This window comes from Corylus avellana, chromosome ca6 (genome assembly GCF_901000735.1).
Source record: "Corylus avellana chromosome ca6, CavTom2PMs-1.0".
NCBI classification, from domain to species: domain Eukaryota; kingdom Viridiplantae; phylum Streptophyta; class Magnoliopsida; order Fagales; family Betulaceae; genus Corylus; species Corylus avellana.
In genome coordinates, this window is record NC_081546.1 from 14,002,576 (window position 1) to 14,025,439 (window position 22,864).

Sequence of the window (22,864 nt, forward strand, 5' to 3'; positions counted from 1 at the left end):
AAATTGAAAATTGGCCCAAAGGCCCAACTTTGAAAAAAGCGGTTATAGCGGGGGATTATATGTTTACTAACCCCTAGCGGATGTAGTTAGTGAAATTTAGTAACAACATAGGTGGTTACGGTTAGCGGTTAACCATAACTGCATTTTTACCCCCTTAAATTTCAAAAAAAAAATAAAAAATGATAATTTCACTTAGGACTCCTAAACTACCACACATTTTGAGAAAACCCCTCAAATTTTAAAAACTCACAATTTTATCCCCTAAACTTTCAATTTGATATAATTGACCCCACTCTATCAATTTTTGTTGTTAAACCCTAACGAAAACCACTAAAAAGACCAAATTACCTTTCAATTTTCAATTTTATTTTTTATTTTTCAATATGAAATTAAGGGTGGATTTGAAATTTTATAAAATTTTCAAAGTATAAAGGTCATTTCATCACTTTGAAAGTCCAAAAATTGACAGAGGGGGTAGATTGCAACAAATTGAAAGTTCGAGGGTAAAATTGAGAGGTTTTAAAATTTGAGGGTCTTTTCAAGTCGAATGGTAGTTGATGGATCTTTTGGAAAGTTTCCTCAAAATATAAAAAATAAAACAAGGAGATATGATATGTACATCAATGTTTAAGTGGAAGAGTTATCATTTAGTTAAATGCTTTACATGGAAGTGTTCTATATTAGGGGTGAAAAAACGGTTAAAATTCACTAACCGCCTCCACTAGGCGGTTAGTGGTTAATAACCTTAATAATTGCTAACTGCTTTTCAAAAGATTTTTTTTTTTCAATTATATATATGAAGGCATAGCATTGCAGTCTCATGAAGAGGGTGGCACAATATCATATATGTTACAGTTTAGCGTGTCACAATAGGGTGTCCATTGGTTTTAGCCAAGGGTGGTAAAATGGGTTAGCGGGTCAACCCAAATACGACTTGGGTGACCCACCACCCGATTAGGCTAAACCCGGGCACAACTTGTTTAAATAAATGGATTGAAATCTAAAACATGGACACGACACGCCAAATATCTAGGTAACCCGACACATCCAGTTTACTTATAAGGCACAGCGACATGACCCGACTCGACCCGTTTGAAGGTAAAATAGGAAAAATAATGTAATAATAATACCATTGGGATTCACTAGAATTCACAAATTACAATATGATAAAAACATAATAGGTTTGATTGTTAACAAATTGGCATTTAATAAAAACATTCACAAAGATTAGCAATTTTCAACTCCATCATAGCAACTAGCAAATTTCAAAGTATAAAGTTTACATGGTAAATGATTTGGGAACTGTCTCTAATAGGTTTAATTGTCTATTCAAATAACAACTCAATCTTTTGGAATTAAACCCATAACACAAAATTACTTACCAAGTAAGATGAAAATCATATTAAGAAAAAGATAATCAACAGAAGGGTTAGGCCAATTTCTTAAAATTACACCAATTTTTGTTTTTTTGTTTTTTTGTTTTTAATTTTTTTAAATGGGTTAGGTGGGTCACCTAGGGGTGTCAACTCGGTCCCGATTCCTGGTTATTGGCCAAAACCAGGAACCGGAACCGGAACCGGGTACCGGTTATTCGGTTATACAATAACTGGCCGGTTCTAGTTTCTACCTCGTTCTTTTTTTTTTTAAAAAAAATCATTTTGGGCTTATTTTAGGTATTAGGCCTAATTTTTTAGCTTATTTGAGGTATTTTGTCTAATTTTTGTGCTTAATTTAACAATTTTTTGCCCTTTTTTTTTTTTTTTAAAAAAACACAATTAGCATTTTTGTCCCAATAAGTTGGGCTTTGTTGTGATTGTTCAAAAAAAAAAATCCTAAAAAATCATTGTTTTTGGCTTTTCGGGCATAAAAAAAAAATATAAATCCAATGTTTAAAAATGTCTTAAAACTTCATTGTTTAAAAATGCCCTTAAAATCCATTGTTTACAAATGCCATAAAAATTCAATGTTTAAAAATGCCCTAAAAAAATTAAAAATTAAAAATAAAAAAATATATTATTTTATATATATACACCTGGTTACCCGGTTATCCGGTTATAACCGGGTGCCAAAAACGACAACTGGAACCGGGTACCTGGTTACCAGTTTTTTTCAACTGGTTTTAAAACCGGTTTCCCGGTTACCAGTTGATACCCGATTTTTTTGACACCCCCTAGGGTTACCTGCGGGCGAAGCGGGTTGACCCACTAGAAACGAAAAATAAACGGGTCATAAATGGGTTGACCCGATTATGACCCAAACCCAAACCCCGTAACTTCGTGTCGGGTTTACGGATCGTGTCAAAATTGCCAACCCTAATTTTTTAGCAGGTTACTGTTCGACATATATGCTTTTCGTGTTCCATCATACACTAATGTGTTAGATGTGAAGAGTTGTTATATTGATTTGTAAGTCTAAATGGTTAACACTCTCTTCAAAACGGCACACAGGTAGCAACTTTCATAACAGTCTTTGCAAATTGGGGTTTTCCACGGATAAAAGGATGTGGTTGGGGTTGGGCCGGTGTAATCTGGCTTTATAGTGTTGTAACATATGTCAAAATGAATAGGGTAATAAGATAATACCCTATTATTTTATGTATATATATAGGCAGTTAACGATTAGTAGTTTTATGTTTTAAAAAAAAGATCACTAACTGTGGTTAGCTGTTTTTCCTAATCACCTTCAAAAGCAGTTAGCGATTAGTGTGATTAATAACTGCCAGCCTTTTCACCCCTACTATATATAACATTACTCAGTAATGGACTCACTTGACGAGGGAGTTGTTGGGGCAAAAGAAATATTTAGAAAAAAGCTACGTTTTCTGTTGTCATGATTTGAACCCAAATTCTTGATATCAAAATTGCCATAGCAATACACTAGATTTCATGTTATATCTTCAATATTAATTTACTTAGCGCATTCACATTGAGCTCTTTAAATTTGGCTTTTCTTTAAAAATTTGAAAGATTCACAAAAAGAATCATTTAACAAGCTTTCTACTCCATTTCAAATTTAACTTTGATAAACAAGGCTCTCCAAATACCAAGTGCCAAAAAGTGAAAGTTATTTAGTTTTTTAATCTTATATATTCATTTTCCTTCTCTCTCATCTACGAAGAACAAAAAAAGAAAAATAATAATATTTAACTAAAGTAGAGAAAGATATAAAGAATTCGATATTTGGTTCATTTTAAAGTGACTCTTCAAATTAAAAAAAAAAAAAAGAAAAAAAAGAAAAAAAAAAGAGTTTTTCTCTTCAAATTTAACTTTTATTTGAACACCTCAATATGGATGCTCATAGAGCATTCATAATCGGCTCCTCAAATAAAAGTTGAATTTATGGAGAAAACTGAAAAGTTCACTTTATCAAATAGAAATAGCCACTTTTAAAAGGAATCAAACATTAAACTCCATATAACTTTCTCTAATTTAGTTAAATATTATTTCAGGGTAAATATATCATAAAACCCTGAGTCAACATGCCAAAATTAAATAGTCCTTAAGTTTTTTTTTTTTTTTTTTGAAAATTTATTCCTTGGGCCAATTAAAATGCCTGAAAATTCTTTGCCGTCAGAATTTTGTAACTGCCGTTAGTCCCTTCTAAACAGTACGTTTTACGAATGCCAGATGAGGCGAAAATGTTGATCCGACGTGTTCAATTGTACACGTAGGCTCAAAACTCATCGTTTTGGATGTTCCCAAAATGGTAAGTTTTGGAAACTTGGGGGTTTCAAATAAAACACCCAAGTCATATTTCTTCCCCAACGAAACGAATGACTGACACATACCCACCAACACTTTCAATCCCAAGCATACCCACCGACCCACGCAGCGGTTGAACGAAGACCCACCGACGACTGAACAGAGACCCACCAGCGCAACAGAATCCACCGTCCCCAAAATTTTTGTCGAATTTGTGTTGGATTGATATATACAATATAATATGTGTTGGAATCTTACAAAACGCACTTTATTGCATTGTTGGCAGCGGGTGTGGTCCATATTGGTTGTGGTTGGAATGGAATCTGACTTTATTCCATTATTGTTGTCAACTTTTGGGCTGTAATTGCTTTGTCCATAGTAGCCTATGTTTGTCGTGTTTCGTCCTTTGACAATTGATTGTGGGTTATAGAGAGGGTTGGGAGTAATTATTGGCTGGGGTAGTAGTTTGGTTTTTTGTGGTTAAAGAAAGACATAGTCTTGCCCATGTATGAGGGCATGGACCACCTTAAAGAGAGCATGGACCACCTTAAAGAGGACATATTGCATGGAATGAAACAATGAAACATAAAAATGTTGCATGTTCTCAATCTTATGTAACCCACTTTACATGCATATGTATACAAAACACTTAGCAAAATATTGTTTGCTTATTGCATGAACTTATGACTTTCTTTGTATGTTCACATGAATCAGATGATCATTTGATATTTTAGGTCTCTTTCATATGTTTATAGATATGCAGATCAATATAAGCGTCCATCATGGTGGGATAATGCGCCATAACCCATTTTCGTACTTTGGTGGTGGCGTCCATAAAATAAGAGAGTACGACGTTGACTATTTGAGTTTGTGGGAGGTGAAAGAGTTGGTTCGTGATTTAGGTTACTTGAACGACATTAGACTCCGGTATAACGCCGATGACCAATTGATATCTTTGAATGGAGATACAGAAATTGTAGATTTTATAAAGGTTGTTGAGAGTTACACATTTGAAGAAGTTCACTTATATGTTGAACATTTGGTGGACGATGCTGTTATTATAGAGGAGCATTTATTTCTTGAAGCTGCTGTAAGAGAAGATGGAGAAGGGGGTGGTGGGGTGGATGAAACAACTAGGGCTGCCAGTGAAAGTGGAGATGGAGATGGAGATGGAGAAGGACAAGATGGAATCCCTTTTGAAAATGCTCAACCAATAATTTCTAAAAGCCCACGGGTCAAAACTAGGCTACCTGTACTTTTACACCATCAAAGAAAATGACTTCTAGCGACTGTGCACCTCCAAGAAAGCAAGCAGGCAAGTAACCGACCACCAGTCGAGGTTGGTACACATGTTTATATTCTTTTAAAAAAAATTTATTGATTAAGCATTAAGCTTATTTGTGTTTAGGGTTTAGGTAAATTGTAATGGTTGTTGATCCTTTCTTTTTTTTCTCAGTAAGAAGAATAAGAAGAAAAACAATGTATGCTCAACATGTATTGCAAGATGAAGAGGACAACGTTAATGTTGGTGTGGTGCACAACTGTAATGTCGGTGTGGAGGACAATGCTCATGACCGTGTTCACACCATGCCAGAAACAGCTAAAAACAACAAAAGACATGGTAGGCCACGGAAGACCAAAGTTATTCAGGATATTGATGAAGTCATAAAAGAGCTGTTGAGTGACTGTGAAGTAACTAATGGTGAGGATGAAGAACTATACTACGATGCTGATGAGGTCAATAAAGAAAAAGATGGAACGTCCAACTGGTGGAAGAAGGTTGACTATAATATAAATGATAAAAAAGCTGAGTTTGGGGATGACGAATCTGAGGATGAAAGAGATGGTCTTGTGAGTTTGCAGGGCAGTGATTTTGACAGTGGAAAAAATAAGAAGCGGTATAGGCAGTTCAATGAGAAACATGACTTAAAAATTCCAGTGAAGTTTGGCTTAGAAGATCAGTTTGTAGATATATATTCTTTCAAGAGGGCACTTAAACTGTATGTTGTGCAGAATGGGTTCGACTATAACTACAAACACAATGACTTTGGTAGAGTTAGTGCAATATGTAGAGAAACACATTGTGCATGGAGGATTCACGCCTCTATTGATGCTACAAGAAACTGTATACAGATTAAAACTTTCTACCTGACTCATACTTGTGGTAATCAGTACGAAAACACCAGATACGATGTCTATTACATGATTTGTACATATAAGAAGGACTTCAAGGATGATCCTACATGGACCCCGTATGCATTGTGATAGAGGGTGAAGAGAGACCTTAACATAGACGTTCCCATTGCTTGTTGCTATAGGGCAAAGAATGAGGCATTGCATCAACTCTTTAGTAGTTATTCCAAGCAATATCGCCTCATAAGGAGGTACGCGTCGGCGGTACGAAGCACTAACCCTGGTAGTAGTGCTTTTATTCAGAGAGAAAGAGCATTCTTCCAAAGAATGTATATTTGCCTTGATGCGTGCAAGAAGGGTTTTAAGCATGGCTGTTGGCCAATTATTTGTTTAGATGCTTGTCATCTGAAGGGGGAATATGTGGGGCAATTGTTGTGTGCTATAGGCAAGGATGGAAACGACCACATGTTCCCAATAGCATTTGCAGTGGCTGAGGCCGAGACCAAAGAGTCATGGCAATGGTTTATTACCATTTTGCTGGAAGATTTATGCGGCTCAGAAGGTGGACTTGGTTGGACTATAATGTCTGATAGACAGAAGGTATTTGGTGTCATAAAATGCTTAGATTCTTTTTGATCAATTAAAATTTTATTATGTTCTTACATATTATTCAATGTTATATTCATGTATGTAGGGCCTTAGAACTACAGTTGATGTAGTGTTGCCACATGCTGAGCATCGTGTTTGTGTTCGGCACCTACATGCAAACTTCAAAGCTAGAGGGTGTACGGGAAAAGCGTTCAAAGATGAGCTGTAGGGGGCTGCACGAGCAGCCAATATTTATGCATTTGAGCACTACATGGCGAAGATTTTGTCAATGGATAAAGAAGCACACGCTTACCTGACCGATGTACCTAAAACGTCATGGTCCAGACATGCTTTTAGCTGCCAATTCAAAAGTGTTATGCTATTGAACAACTTGGCTGAGAGCTTTAACGCTTGGATTAAAGAAGCTAGGGGTAAGCCGATCCTGACAATGGTTGAAGAAATCCGTTAGATGATAATGGCACGCTTCCAGCAAAAAAGAAATGGAGTCCGGGTAGCGCAATACACAATATGCCCAAAGATTCAAAAAAAATTGGAGAGATCAAAAAGTGATGCAAGAAATTGTATAAGTCGATGGCAAAATGAACTGGAGTTCGAGATCGACCACGTGTACGATGCATGGCATTTAGTTAGGTTAGATCACCACACGTGCACATATGCGAGAAGGCAATTGAATGGGATCCTTTGCTTGTGCTGCAATTTACATGCATAAGCAAAAGCCGGAGAAGTATTTGAATGTGTATTACAAGATGGACAAGTACATGCAAGGATATGCATCTTGAGTATATGGCATTGAAGGTTCGGATACATGGCCGGCTGATGATGCATGTGATGAGATTCTGCCACCTATCATTAGAAGGGCTCTTGGTAGACCAAAGATTGCTAGGAAAAAAGCGCCAGATGAGCCAACTAACCCCTACATGCTAACTCGTAGTGGCTATGTTGTAAGATGTGGAAATTGTGGGGGTTTAGGGCATAATTACAAAGATTGTGCCTTACCTTTGAGGGAAGACCGGAAGAGGTGGAAACCAAAGAAATATAAGCCAAAAAATGATACTACTCGAGTATAGGTAAAGCCAAAATTTTTTAACTTATTACTTATTGAATAGAGGAATATTAGTATTATTGTTGCTAACTTAGTTACCTTATTGAAAATGATACTACATTGTCTTAGCCTGAAAATGTTCCATTCTGACTATGTTTGGTTAATGCATGCATTCTAGGGATCACAATATGGACCACACACAGAAGCAGCAGGAGGGTCATCACAAGCAACTGTTCGTACCAGTATGGCTAATGAGTCACAGGTAAAACTAGAAATAACTAAATGGTTTAATAGTCATACAACATGTTGTATTATTAGTTTTGTTAGTATGCGATGAGCTATGCCAAAATATCGAGCGACTTTATGTGTAATTTTTGGCACTTATGTTTTGGCTTTTTTTGTTTTGTTTTGTTTTTTTTTTTTGTTTTAGTTATTTATTTATTTATTTTTCTTTTCTGAATGCATTATAGAGATCACAATCTCAGCCCCAAAAAGAAGGACAAGCAAGGTCGTCACCTCCAACGATTCGTACACGTAGAGCTACTCAGTCACTGGTAAAACAAAATAAAATATTTCACATTTTATTCTATTTATTTTATTTTTGCTAACGCATTGTATGGACCTTAATATGAACCACAGGCAAAAGCTAGTGAGACAAGGTCATCACATCATGGTGGTGCACGCAGTGCTACCCGGGTACTAAGGAGCCGAAGATGTAGTGCTGCACAATGACGTTAGTGATGTTATTTTTATGTTAGTTACAATGGTGGTTTACGACGATGTTATATGTATATGTATTAAACACTTATCACATTCCTCGTTACCTTTGGTTTACGACGTTTTATTTTGCTTGTCGTAGATGTATGTAATATGCCACAATGTATGATAATGGTGGCGCTTTTGCTCGAAACTTGTTGACATTGTTGACTTTGTATAATGTGCGTATGTATGCAATTAAATAAGTTGTCACTTCCTATAGGTTTTCAGATATAATTTAATTTACTGACAATTTATGACATATTTTACAAGACAAAGCAAGAAACAAACATCAGTACCAAATCAATTTTATGTTCTTAAAACCAAAAATATAAATGATTTTTTTCTTCTACGTTTTCAATTTGTTTACCTCCCTTTTCTTTTTCTAAAAACAAATTGTTGCTGAGTCAGTCACTAATTCAGCACTTGGTTAATTCTTATGATTTCATACCTCTTACACAAGTAATCCTACACACACTCTTACTTTTCTACGCTCATTTTCTCACACCAATTGTGTGACAATCCTAAGTCCCTTTAGGGTATTTTTAGTTGACTCATAAATTTTTAAAAAGGGGTTAGCTTAGGTTAACAATGAGAATGGACGAATTAATAATAATAATAATAATAATAAAGAAGAATATATATATACACTCTTATTTAAGAGCACAAGTGTTTTGTCAAGATTTTAGTATTTTCTTGCCTTGGTTGCCTTGTTGTATTGTAGTGGAGAATAAAGGATTTGTTAACCCTTCACATGATGCCATAGCTCACATCTACTTTGTCCCTTGTGGGAACAAGTGATGATTAAAGTAGTTATAAACATATACACATATGGAGTACCTTAAATTATAAAAATACATATAAAGATACAGAGTGTTCATGTGTATATAGGGAGTACTTTGACGTGTATATATGGGTATGACAGGGTTTACACATAATTATATATATATGTAGGATAGTTGGCAGTATACTTATCTATCTATATAGATAAAATAGAATAAATGAGAGAAAATTTTTAAAGCAAATAATTCAAAGTACATTAAGATATTATATATATATATATATATATATATATATATATATATGAATCCTAAGGAATAAAATAATTTATGGAAATTATTGGGAACCATACCTAGATACCTAATTACTTTATTAAATAATTAATTAAAGAATTAATTAATTTTATTAGTTTAATTAAACTTTTTAAAAAATAATGATTTAACAGGCTTTTTAAAATAAATAGTGGGTCAGTGAAAATCTAATTGATAATTAGATTGATGTAGTCTTATGTAAGGTGATTATTCTGCTCCTTTTGGTGGGCCAACATCACATCCATCTGTTCTTTCTGTGTAGCTAGTTGTGCCATGTGCTGTTCCATTTCAGCTTCAATTGATCTTTCAATCATTTGTGAGACCGTCGAGTTTCTAGGGTTCTGTGACCATGCTTAGGATGGTGTATAATACGAATGGATGTTGCCGCGCACAGGTAGAATATTTGAACCAACCCCTTGAACCCGATCAGCATATTCAGGCTTATTGTCGTGTGCCTTGGCTTAGGCGTCATCACAGTTTTGCCCCAGTCTCGCCCTCACGGTCGCAAGAGTATCGCCCCGGCGAATGTTAAGTTTCTTTTTTAATTTGTGTCTCCAACTCTTCAGCTTAGCGCCCTTGTCTCTGAATGCGTCATGTTTGATTGAGTCAATATTCGAGTCAGGACAAATGTAGAAGTGCGTCTGCATAAGTTAAAAATTGAGAAATTATTGACCCTAAATTATATTTTCACCATCAGTGTCGTTTACAAAATAAAATACAAATGCTATCATAAATTAATAACATATAATTTACACATACCATCAAGGAGTTCCATAAATCCTCCTTCGTATTCTGTGGTACCTTCGTTCAGTAGTCGCATATCCTGACAAAAGCCTCACTCCTGACAATCTTTACCGTCATCGGTCTAAATTTTGAGCCGCTTAGTCCTACGGGCTGCCACACATTATTATACTCGCACGCGACCCTTTGCCCGTCGGGGATATTTCACAACCTGTGCATGTCATTAATGGTCAACACATCCAAATTATTACTTCCATCTGCATTGATGTTTAACGCATAAATGAGTATTGATATTATTTGAAAGTGAATACTAACTATAGAACATGCATAAGTATATACGTATATATTGGTATGACTAGCATATATACATACCTATCGTTCAAATCTGGTTGAGACCCAACACTTGCCGAGTACGGTCATCGGGCTGCATGGCACCAGTCCCATCATCCATGTCCTCTGGGGTTTGTGTCTCACTATCATCAATGTCATCCATATCCGCGCTGCTATGTGGTTGCCCATCAAAATGGCCATGTGAGACCAACCTGACTTCGCTCAGTGTTGGTGGCGGAGATTCCATAGAAATGGATGCATTCGAGTCGAACGGTACTTGCTGATCAAAATGCCTGTGTGAGGCCAACCCTAGTTGGCTCAATGACGTAAGCTCCAATAGCATAGGAATGGACATGTTTACCCATCTTGAAATATGACATAATAGTGAAAATGATGACGTGCCAAAGTGTCACTTTGGAACGTGTTACTTTTGTTGACGTGCCAAAGTGACACGTTACCAAATGATGACGTGTCACATTGACACGTTACCAAAGGGTAACGTTCCAAAGTAACACGACACCAAAGGGGTGACGTATCACTTTGGCACATTATCCTTTGGTAACGTGTCAATGTGACACATCATCATTTGGTGACGTGTCACTTTGGCACATCACTCCTTGGTAACGTTTCATTGTGACATGTCACCCATGGATGATGTGTTAAAAACGACACATCACCATTTGGTGACACGTCAAAGTTGACATGTCACTAAATGGAAGATAGTAACGTGTCACCAATTGCCACATCACCAATTGGTAACGTGTGAAAAAGCCTTGCACTGTAGACACGTCACTAATCCCACTTTTTTTTTGTTGTTGCATGTAAGCTCTCTCATGAAGATTCATGTTGATTCCTTTGCCTTATGCTGGAGGGAAATTTGAGAGTAAGATGTACTAAGAGATAATTACCAGTTAATTATTTCTTAGAGTGTTACACCTCCCGGCTTCCACCCTTCTTGACTACCTCGATCGTGTTGCTTGTCTCTGCTTAAGCTTAACGTGTTTCCTAATGTCCTCGATCATTCAAAACATCCTTGAAAGGTAGAAAATACAAAATCACGAGATGCGCCACTTTCCATATGAGTCTCCTTGACCTCTGGCACTTGCCTTGGAGGACTGTTTGGGAACGTCCTCCATCTTTCTCTTTTCTAGATTTTCTTCATTTGTTAAACTTTATACTCTTCAAAAGGACCTCTTCTATACATCTGCACACGTGACACCACTTCGATCTCTCTTCTTTCCTGATAAAACTATTCTTTACTTATGCAGAAAACAGTGACCTAATTTATAAGAATGTTACATATATAATCACACGCACATGTTACATAATCGTTTGCTCGTACTCTTTCGAAGATGATTTTTACTTTTTTGTTTTTTTTTTGTTTTTTTTTTTTTGTAATATGACATAATAGTGAAAATAATTTTAAGTATTTTAGTACTGTTTTATGAAATGAATTATATGTTAAGTCTTTTTACTTTTCAACAAAACAAAAACAAAAAAAATGAGCAAAAAGCAATCCTAGAAAACATTAGCAAACCAGTCCGTTGAACTCGCTTGCCAATCAAAGATGAAAAATCCCGATAAGAGATAAAGATACAAGTACACAAACTCTCTCATCTTTCTTGCTTTCATTATGTTCATACACCTTATCAAATTCACTCTTGCTAGTTTCCACCGTCATCTCACGATGAGCTACTTTGACCTTTGGTCTTTTCTGTAAGCCTCCTACAACAGACATTTGACATGTGTGAGCACTGTATAAACAAAAAAAAAAAAAAAAAAAAAATTACTTTTAAGCTAAAATCTTAACTAGAGAAAGCCCGGTGTGAATGTTTGATTCTTTTGGCCTTAACGTTGAAATACGGATATTCAGATTCTTATCCAATGGATAGAGGAAACCATGCATGTGTGGACAGGAAGTGTTAGCATTTGCCAAGTTATATTGCCTGGGGGAAACAGACAAAGACACTTTAGTTTTACATAAGCATCTTATCTTCTGCCAACCAACAACGTTATATAATCCATTGGGAGAAGCACAAGTTAAAATAATCCATTGGGAGAAGCACAAGTTAAAATAACAAAAGAGTCAAAGAGGGATCAAATGGCTGAAATTGGTAGCAAAGAAAGCAGGTGGTCTCTTCAGGGAATGACAGCTCTTGTTACTGGTGGAACTAAAGGAATCGGGTTCTCTTCTCTCTCTCTTGCTCTCTCTGCTTACTACTCTTTTTCTGGTTTCTGTTTTCTGCTTCAAAAATCATTCTAATTACTGCAGATTTCTAAAAGATAATTAAATAAACAAATAAATAAATACCCATCTAAAGCGACATTTTATTTTTATTGCAACTCTGTTTAGAAGTTTATTGTACATGTATAGCCATATTTAGTTAGAGCATCAGTTGGTTTGTTTCATTGAACTCTTTTGCTCTTTGGGATTTGGATTTTATGGCTAAAAAAACTGTTTTGGGATTCAACCCTCTATTTATTCATTTTCTTTTTTAAAAAATTTGGGGCAAAGAATTAAGAATCCATGGCTTGGCTTGACCTTTACCCCAAAAAATCTAATTTATTTTCTCATCAGAAAACAAAAAGGAAAATACTCTCTTGGTAATTGTTGTATCTGTAGTGTAGGAAAACATTTTGGAACTCTCTTGCTTGTTGTCATCATCATTCTACAGCTACGAAATTGTTGTTTTGTAATTAGGAAATATAACTTGTGCTTTTATTTTTGTTTTGTGAAAATTCGGTCACTATATGCTGTTTTCAGGCATGCTATTGTAGAGGAATTGGCAGGCCTAGGGGCAACCGAATTATTATCAGCTCTCTCTTTTACTGGCTTTTATTTTGAGCTTCACAAAAAGAAATTTTCTGTTTTTATGGCTTTGGCTTCATGAGTTTTGAGACAAACGGATGGATGTTTGCATGTATATATAGGTATGCGATTGTGGAGGAATTGGCAGGGCTTGGGGCGACCGTGCACACATGCTCTCGCAATCAAGGTGATTTGAATAAGTGCTTGCACGAGTGGGAGGCGAAGGGGTTCCGAGTCACTGGTTCAGTCTGTGACCTTGTGTCTCGTCCCCAACGAGAAGAACTTATGAACACAATTTCTCATCAATTTGATGGCAAACTCAATATCCTTGTAAGTCCTTGGTTTTCTGTAGTATTCATTAAGAAAAAAAGTCATGCTATACCTAAGAGTTCTATCTTTCTTTTATCCCTCAAATAGTGTAATGTATCTTTTAAAATTATGGTTAACTACCTAAAACCCCATAGGGTTTCACTACTTTATTTTTTTTCTCCTGGGTTTTAATTTGTATCACAGAAGGTACTTGTGGTTTTGATAAAGACCAAATTGGTCATTCCGTGAGTTAACTGTTAGTTGACTTAATGGAAATGACATGTGGACCAATTAAATCTTGCCACGTGTCATGTAATTTATTTTATATATATATATATATATATATATATAAAATTAAAAAATATATATACATATATTTTTCAAAAAAAAAAAAAAATTGGGTTGGCCAAGATCCACACTAGGGTGGTTTCGGCCACCCCTTGGCCTCTGGCTGCCCCTTGAATCAGGGGTGGTGAAACCGCCCTCCAAGACCCCACAAAGCCCTTGAACCAACATTTTAATTTTTCTTTTCTTTTCTTTTTTTTTGAAAAATATATTTTTTGATTTTTATTTAAAATATATAAAAATAAATTTCATGACATGCGAATTTAATTAATCCACGTGTCATATTCATTAAATCAACTAACGGTCAACTAATGGAATGACTAATTTGGTCTTTATCAAAACCACAGATACTTCCTATGATACAAATTAAAATTCAAAGGGAAAAAAATAAAGTAATGGAATCCTAGGGGAGTTTTAGGTAGTTAACCCTTAAAATTATTACCATTGAATTTGATAATCCAATGGTAATATATATATTACCAAAAATTTGTTTTTGTTTGGAATTGCAAAATATATAAACGTCTTTAAGGATATTGACTAAAAATTAGCTCATGCATGTAATACATCTACTATCATTATGATTATTGTTTATAATAATGCATATTCACTAAAAATATAACCAATAAGAGTGGTTTTAATAGAGCTAGGCGTACATATATTTAAAAAGAATTGACCAATGACTGGTTTTAGATAAATAATGTGGGGACCTCCCTTGCTAAACCAACCACAGAGGTGACGGCTCAAGATTTTACATTCATCATGACTACTAATATTGAATCCACTTACCATATGAGCCAACTCACTTATCCTCTTATGAAAGAATCAAAAGGAGGAAGTATTGTTCTCATTTCTTCTGTTAGTGGAATGTTGGGAATAGATGGCTTATCGATTTATGGAGCAAGTAAAGGTACGTAATATATGTATATTTATGCAATTTTATTTTCATAATTAACAGGTTATGGATATTGTAAAAATTTACATAATGGCCTGAATAATTGAATTGCATGTTATATATATATATAGGAGCACTAAACCAACTTACTAGAAGCTTGGCGTGTGAGTGGGCACGAGACAATATCAGGACCAACTGCGTCGCACCTGGGGCGACAAGAACTCCTTTAACAGAGAATGTAAGTGCATTAATTTGTCTTAATTGTTGGCATAATCATCATTGAATATGTTTTCCCCATTTCTTTCTTTTTTGTTTTATTTTCTGCACTATATTTTTCGTTTTGGATTTGTTGTTGATAAAAAGCATACTCTTTTTGGGTTTTTTGAAAATCCCTTATAACATTTTCCCTATTTGCATAGAGGGAGGGGGAAAAAAAAAATTCTGTATGAGCATATATATATATATATATATATATATTTTTTTTCTGGTGATGGTATATATTTTTGTTTTGGTTGTGTTTGTGTAAATTTTCTTCTCCTTTTAAATCCTTGCGCTTAATTCCTAATACTATTATATATTATTACAGCTACTCAAAGGCAAAGTCTTGGAAACTATAAATTCACGGACACCTATTGGACGACCTGCGGAGTCAGAGGAGATATCATCTTTGGTAGCGTATCTCTGCCTACCTGCAGCCTCTTACATTACTGGACAGATAATCCATGTTGATGGAGGGATGACTGTGAGCGGATTCAATGCCCTAGAACAATGACAGATGATCAGATATGATAAAATCAATCTCCTTAGTTGAAGCTGTTTTCAATAAATTTCCCAACTCCAATTGTTCCTTTTATGTCGTCTTTTTTATGTTTGTTTGTTTTAAGATCTAATTAATGCTTGTCACTTGTATCGATCTCATAATTTATAATAAGCTTCAGCAGAGCCTGTTTGATTTTATCTGACTTATGGGGTCGCTGGTTTTCTATATAAAATGAAAATTTTGATTTGACACACCGTAGAAAATATTTGTACTTTGGTGCTTGAAGATATATATATATTTATGCTGCTAAACTTAATTTATGTGATTCCTTTTGTGTTGACAGACTGAAATAAATTTGTTTCCTCCTGTAATCATCCTATTTATCATATATATTGTTCATCACACCGCAAGTGTCTTCTGTGCATATAAAAGAAAAAAAAAAAAAAAAAAGGAAATACAAACAAATTAAACAATTTCAACCATTCCCAAAAAATTATTCTGAACAAAATTCTCAAGCAGAGAACACATTGCAATCATAATTCATAAAGCAAATCAATCATGAAGAAAAGAATCGAAATTTATTTGGAAAACCATTTGAAGTGCTTGAAGGGAAAAATTCTGAGGCAATTACTTCGAAGAAATCCACTATGATAAAATATGTTACAATATCTTATCAATTGTTTATACCCAAAAGTTGAAATCTACACTAACAATGAACATAATATAATCAATTACCTCTCTAGAAATTACAATACAATTTTCTCAGAAAAATCTAAATCCAACGAATTTTTCCCCCTACACAAAACTCTTTTTTTTTTTTTTTCTTTTTCTTCCTAATAGAAAAAAATAATATTACATACTACACTAGTACAACCCTATCTCACTGGTGCCACATCAGCCACTGCGATAAAGGTGGAATATATGGGAGTGTAGTATATATAGCATTATTCAAGAGAAAATACATCCTATTCAATAGAATAATGTTAGAAATTACAGGAGTGGACCTAAGATTTGTAGTGTGGGGGGACGAACTTACGTAAGCACATAAATATATATATATCAACTCTTTATATGTGTATTTGTAATCATAAATAATAAATTCATTTAACTTGCGATGCCAAAACAAATATTATGAACCCAAATGACCACAAAATAACCAAAGTTGTCCCCAAAGCTAGGTAAATGTAAATGTTACATTCAAGTTTATGAATCCAAGGTTGTCCTCCAGGATTTGCATGAAGTAACTTATTAAATTTGTAGTGTAGGCCTGCAAATTTACTGGTTATGTAGGCCTGCAAGGCTGCAAGTGCTGAGAGAGAGAGGATGAGAGAACAAATTAACACACCAAAAGGGGAGCAAACATTTCAGGGGGACGGACACTTAAATTTGGGAGGACTTTTCTCATTATTTCTCATTGAAAGCCCTTGATAGCAAGGGCTTAAAAACTTTTGTGGGGACACAAGGCTGGATGTATGTCTGCCTCTATTCTAGGGTCTATAAAGTATGTATTTATAGGCCCACAAACCCTAAACCTAATAAAAGTATATAACTAAATCGAATTGAAACCCTATGGTGCCCGTCCGGACGGAACTTAAGCCCACTTGGACGGCCACGGATATAAAACGTAAAAACACGAAAATAACATAGGCGTCCAGATGGTCTCTGGATGAGGACTTCAGACAAGGCTCTCTAGTTTAGGCCCGTCCGGACGTGTAGTGCCCCAGATTTTAAAAGTCTTATTTTAGATATATTTATTTGATGATGATTAGGTAATGGCATTTATTCTTGAGGAATTTATTAAATTATATGATATTGATTCGAGATTATATCTGATTATTTTATTGGGTGATTTAAGAGAAATGATAATTGATGATCGATTTATAGAATTTGGAGTATGATTTTAATAGTTGGTGATTGATTAAATGAGGACAATAGACAAATTATTTTTAAAATGCGAGTTAACCTACAATACTTGCTCATAATCACCTTATCCTTCTCTTTTCTTTTATTATTATTTTTTTTACTATTTTTCCCCACATCTTTGCCGACCAACCCACCTAATTCTTATTTTTTTCTTCTCATTTCCCCATTTTTCTTCACAGCAGCCCCACACCCACTTATTCTCCTACTTTGAATTATTGACTAATGGTTTGTACTATACTTTCTCTCTCTTTTCATGAGGCCCTACCCACTTTCTTTTCTTCCTTCTTTCTTCCTTTCTTATTTTACTACCAGCAGACTAACCCCTCTCCTCCCCCACTTTCCCCAATGCCACTTATTACCACTCATTGCTCCTAACATTCTTCTTCCTTCCTTCCTTCTCTTACCACATGGTTTGGACTTTCCTTTTCATTTTCTTGACTTCACATACTCTCATTTCTTATTACTTAACGGAGAAGAAGAAACAAGAAGATAGAGAGAGGAGTTTTACGGATGTAAAAAGGAGAAGACAGAGGGAGAAAGAATGTTGCAATAGAGTGAGAGATGGAAAGAGTAGCATGAGAAAAACAAAGCGGGTGAGATGCTGAGGGGGAGAAACAGAGATTTAAAGGATGACCAAAAGAGAAATTCGCAGAATAACAAAGATAGGTTCTTCAAAGGTAAAATTCTTCTTCCTTTAGCTATGGGTATTTGATTTTAAGTTGAGTAATAGGCCTTAGATGAGAACCTTTTTGATTTAATCATGATGATATTGGGTGGTTTCACTCTTGAGAATTTTGAATTAGTATTGGGAGTTGATTCTCTATTTTAATGGGTTAACTTCTCTAAAGGAGTAGACTGGAGTTAATTGATTTTCGTGAATTGTTATTAATTTAGTTGTGAATAAACAGAGTGGAACAACAAGATGTTTTTTTTCAAGATGATTAATTAGCAGTTTAAAGACTGCTCATAGCTTCAGTCTAGAGGTAAGTAAATTCACTACTCCTTCTAAAAGTACTTCATGTCATGATATTTATTCATTCTTGTATCAAACTGTAAATGATTATTTTATTTACCTGTCATGGAGATATGTTGCATGCATGAAAGATTTCTAAAAGAATTATTTAGAAAGTTTCTATTTCTTTAAATGATTTCTAAGCACAACAAGTTTATATTTGGAAAAGTTTCCATTATAAGAAAAGAAAGTTGAGAAATGATGATGATCATAAGAAAGAAGAATAATGATAAACCCTCCTACATGTTGCCCTAAGATACATCAAAAGAAGTACAAAGAAAAGTACAAGAAATGAGTTAAATGTTATGAAATGAGGGCACATGTATGGAGGAGAATATTTTTGGCCCCAAGATAAGTAAAGATGAGAGGAGTTCGGTACCGATACTCGGATGGAGGCGAAACCACTGAAGGAGGCTATGCCAGAAGGTGGTATTCCATCAACATGACCGTTGAGTGCACCAAGAAAAGAGTTAATTGACGGTCGGGCATGGCTGAGGCCACAGCTCAGTGCCATGGTCACAAGGACCCGCAACCCTCGTACACAGGGGTAATAGTGTACATGGGCCCTAATATGAGAAAATGATAATATGATTTACAATGATGATATACTATGATGATTTATAACGATGATTTATGACGATGATCTATTACTAGATGTAATAGTATGTATATGTTACGGAAGATGCAACCGTACATACATGTATTATTATGGCTGGATGTATATTTATTTGTGAAAACAATTTTCAAAAACTGAGAACAATGAGTAAAACTATTTATGGTTGTGGATTTTACTTGCTGGGCCCATTTTGGGTTCATTCAGTTTTATTTCTTGTTTTCAGGTAGAAAGGACGCTGGAATAGGAGGCCGGAATGGGGATGGGAATAAGTATTAATTTTCAAAGTCTTTTCATATCAGTGATTGTAATAATATGATATTCCGCAACTAAAATTTAATGTTTTCTAATTTCGCTTGTAATAAAATCTCTTGAATAATGTTTTATACATTTATCGTATCCTTTAAAATCAAGTACTCTGATAGACATTATAGATCTTTGCAAGAACTTTTGTTGTAAAAGAAGAAAAGTGGCAAACTCAGCCTTAACGGGCTGGGGATGTTACACCTAGTGTGGCTAAAGCGCACTCGTCTGTCTTGGCAGTGCTAAAACCCTAAAGTAACATTATAAATATCATTTTTTTTTCATTGTAAACGGATGGAGGCATGCCAGGGGCGTTGTGCTTTGTCGTTTTCGTGTTTTCTGGGCATTTTGTCACTTTGAGCTCGAATTCTTTTGTAAGTTCTTTAATTTTAATGAAATCATTTAGTTTCTTTATGATTTTGTTATCATGAGAAGCTAAATCTTCAACTAAGGTCGAAGATGAATCCTTACCATTGATTTGTTTGCACATCTTTATGTTTTGTTCGTACAATTACGACTTTTAATGTAATATGTTCATTTCAATTCAATTATGTGAGAAAATTGTGATTGATTGTTGTTTATAAATTGTGAAACCGTTGGATATTCATTGTGTTTCATCTGACGGATACATTGCATCTTTTGATTTAAATTGGATATCCATTGTTGTCTTTCATTAATTAAACGGATACATTGGATGCTTTCAAATTAAGTTGGATATGTTTTGTGATTTGTACAACGGATGGATTCTTTGAATCTTTCAATAGGTTAATTTTATGAACATTAGAACATGCATAGGATTTTATTGAAATTCAGATGTATGAACAAACATAATGATGTGCGATTGATTTGGTGAGTGCAAATTCTGAAACCTTAGCATTTATCTTCTGATTAATTTTATTTGTTTTGTTTTCAATTTCAAATTCAGAAACAATTTGGAACTAGGTTAAGATAGAACTAGTTTAGATAGAAATTAATTTTTGCAACGTAATTCCCTGTGAATTGACCTCGCACTTGCACACGCTATATTGAATATGACTCGTGCGCTTGCGAGTAATTTTAAATTTGCACATCACATATAACATTAAAAAATACTTATTTACTGAGTGCAATAATACCAATCAACAACACTGGCAACCATGACAAGAATAAACCAAACATGAAAAATTTCGCTCTTACCCTATACATATCCTTATCATTTTCTAAGTAAGTAAACATTGTCTATAATCTTCCTTCTCTAGTTGATTTTCCCTTACAATGTAGCCATCACGTTCAGTCTCAAGGTCTTTCACCCTTACAATGTATCTATCACTTTCAGCCTCAAGGTGTTCAATCCTTACCATATATTGATAATTTTCATTCTCCAGTTCTTTTACCTTTTCCAACAGCTTAGGAATTACCTTCATGCCCTTTCACAATGTGGTTTGTCCATCCATTTGAAAAATCGGCTTGGTGCTTTTCTCTACATGTACATAAAATATAAAACCAGTAAACTAACTTCAGGATATTAACAATTCAAATTTGATGGAAAACATATATAGATTTGTGGTGCAATCAAACTACTCATGTTAGAGTCATAGGTAGCACAACCCTTAAATCTTCTTCTAGGATTTTCTTTAGTCTAGGATGTCTTCAAAGGTACTGGTAAATCGCAATAACAAAACCAGGACATCTAAGTACAATCCACTAAAGTAGATCCACATCCAAATGATGACTTCATCTACTCTTAAGGAAATAACGTGAACCCTAGCTTAATTTACTGTATTCGCCAAAAAAACTGCTAAGAAATTTGATTTGAGTTTGAGTACATACCTTATCCCTGCCACGAGACAATTCATTTCCTTTGGATTCTCGTGCTAGACCTGATGACATTTCTTGTGCGTCTCCTCCAAAATTTAAGCTCGATTTGGGGGGAAATGAAAGAACAGATGATTTAAGCTCAATTCTAGGGTTCATGCCATTTGGGGATAACTGGGTGGGTAGGTTGGGGTTGAAGAAGAAGAAAGAAGGGAAGGGAAGGCAGCTCGAGATTTCAGTACACGTGCGTTTGCTTTAAGCTCTATTTGGGGAGAAATGAAAGAACGGACTGTGGTCAACTCGATTTTAGGGTTCATGCAATGCAATTTGGAGAGAAATGTGGTGGGTAGCTTGGTGTTGAAGAAGAAAAAGAAGGAAGGGTGGTACGTGATGTGGTCAGTTAAGTTTGTCAACGTGGAACCCAGGACATGTGTCAGCCTTAAAGCTAATTTACGTGGAATTCCGTTAGTTGGGGTTGAGGGAATCTAACGAAGGTATTAAGTTGGACTTTTCCCATAAATCAGGTACCATTTATGATAGGATTTGAACCTTAGGTTAAAAAAAAAAATAAAAAACTGCAAACCCAGATACTAATAAAGTATTTAACCTTTTGTGAAAACAACCTCAAACTACAATTGTGACATTTTGCCCCCCCAAAATACTATTTCATTACAAGTTGGCTTATCATTAGACGATGGCATTAAAATATACAATAAATGGCGCACATGACACATATGTTTATATTTTAGACTCGAAACACCCAAAATGTCTCAATTTTGGAGAAAACTTTTGTTGTTGTTGTAGTTTTTATTTATTTTTAATTTTTAATTTTTTTTTAAAATAGAGACATCGGATATGAGAATTGATGGGTGGTCGACCTCACCAATCCCTTCTCTTTTTTTTTTTTTGGAAAAAAAAAAAAAAAAATCTCTAAAATGAGAGCAATTTGGGCATTTCAATTTTCAAGTATAAAATAAAATATGCACATATGCTATTTTCTATCCATTTTCCCCTAACATCTAATAAATGGACTAAATCACACAACAAAATGGTAGTTTGATGGTATTTTGTGTAAATGATAGTTTAGGACAATCTAGACATTTCAAGTCCAAAATATGCACATCTATGAGGGGGCAGGGGCGGATCTACATCCTAGGTTGTCCCCCCAATTTTTTTACAAATTTGCTTAAAATATACCAATTTTATAAATTTGTCCTCCTAAAATAATATTTGTGTTCAATTTAATTCTTTTTTTGTTTTTGTTTTGCCCCCTTCCTCACCCCGCCCCCCAAATTAATATTTGTGTCCCTGTTTAATTTTTTTTATTTTTTATTTTATTTTATTTTCTAAAATATCCCATTCATTTTGTTTCCCTTCATAGTCTAGTTTGCTTTTAACCATAAGCTCAATTTGGTTTGGGACTCTGATTGAGTATATAAAAGGAAAAGTTAAATGGTTTAGGTTCTTTGAGTGGCTTTTAACCAACAATCAGTTACCATTGTTTGGCTCGACTCTTAGCATTGTCGTTATTTGGAGCTTCAGGAAATTATTAGAAAAAAAATGTATACACTCAAATGTACCATTTTTCTTGAATCCTATAAATCGTGTTTAGTTTATTTTGCTAGTTATTTATACTATTGTGTGTTTGTGATGCCATGAGATTAAATGTAAGACGTCTATGCTTTTATTTTATATAAACAC

At 34.8% G+C, this 22,864-nt stretch overlaps 2 protein-coding genes across 3 annotated transcripts; both read left to right on the forward strand.

The window, feature by feature from the left end:
- The first annotated feature begins 5,180 nt into the window (after nucleotides 1-5,180).
- LOC132185210 (uncharacterized) lies at nucleotides 5,181-6,651 on the forward strand. Its single transcript, XM_059599014.1, has 3 exons — nucleotides 5,181-5,953; nucleotides 6,020-6,434; nucleotides 6,529-6,651. Exons 1-3 carry the CDS (start codon nucleotides 5,181-5,183, stop codon nucleotides 6,649-6,651), a joined length of 1,311 nt encoding a protein of 436 aa, XP_059454997.1.
- A 5,797-nt stretch (nucleotides 6,652-12,448) lies between these two features.
- On the forward strand, nucleotides 12,449-15,713 carry LOC132185898 (tropinone reductase homolog At5g06060-like). Of its 2 annotated transcripts, none has more exons than XM_059599707.1 (5): nucleotides 12,449-12,587; nucleotides 13,335-13,542; nucleotides 14,557-14,773; nucleotides 14,890-14,996; nucleotides 15,345-15,713. In XM_059599707.1, exons 1-5 carry the CDS (start codon nucleotides 12,505-12,507, stop codon nucleotides 15,528-15,530), a joined length of 801 nt encoding a protein of 266 aa, XP_059455690.1. In that variant the 5' UTR covers nucleotides 12,449-12,504; the 3' UTR covers nucleotides 15,531-15,713. The 2 variants fall into 2 exon arrangements, with proteins under 2 accessions (XP_059455690.1, XP_059455691.1); XM_059599708.1 differs by having other exon boundaries at nucleotides 12,499-12,587; nucleotides 13,168-13,542.
- Nucleotides 15,714-22,864: the final 7,151 nt, after the last annotated feature.

What these genes read in the sequence shown, in the direction of transcription:
- LOC132185210 (XM_059599014.1), top strand. Translation starts at nt 5,181, where the DNA reads ATGTATGCTCAACATGTATTGCAAGATGAAGAGGACAACGTTAATGTT. An exon ending in GATGATCCTACATGGACCCC is followed by an intron (nt 5,954 to 6,019) that starts GTATGCATTGTG and finishes TTGTTGCTATAG; the next exon opens with GGCAAAGAATGAGGCATTGC. An exon ending in TAATGTCTGATAGACAGAAG is followed by an intron (nt 6,435 to 6,528) that starts GTATTTGGTGTC and finishes TCATGTATGTAG; the next exon opens with GGCCTTAGAACTACAGTTGA.
- LOC132185898 (XM_059599707.1), top strand. Translation starts at nt 12,505, where the DNA reads ATGGCTGAAATTGGTAGCAAAGAAAGCAGGTGGTCTCTTCAGGGAATG. An exon ending in GGTGGAACTAAAGGAATCGG is followed by an intron (nt 12,588 to 13,334) that starts GTTCTCTTCTCT and finishes ATGTATATATAG; the next exon opens with GTATGCGATTGTGGAGGAAT. An exon ending in ATGGCAAACTCAATATCCTT is followed by an intron (nt 13,543 to 14,556) that starts GTAAGTCCTTGG and finishes GACTGGTTTTAG; the next exon opens with ATAAATAATGTGGGGACCTC.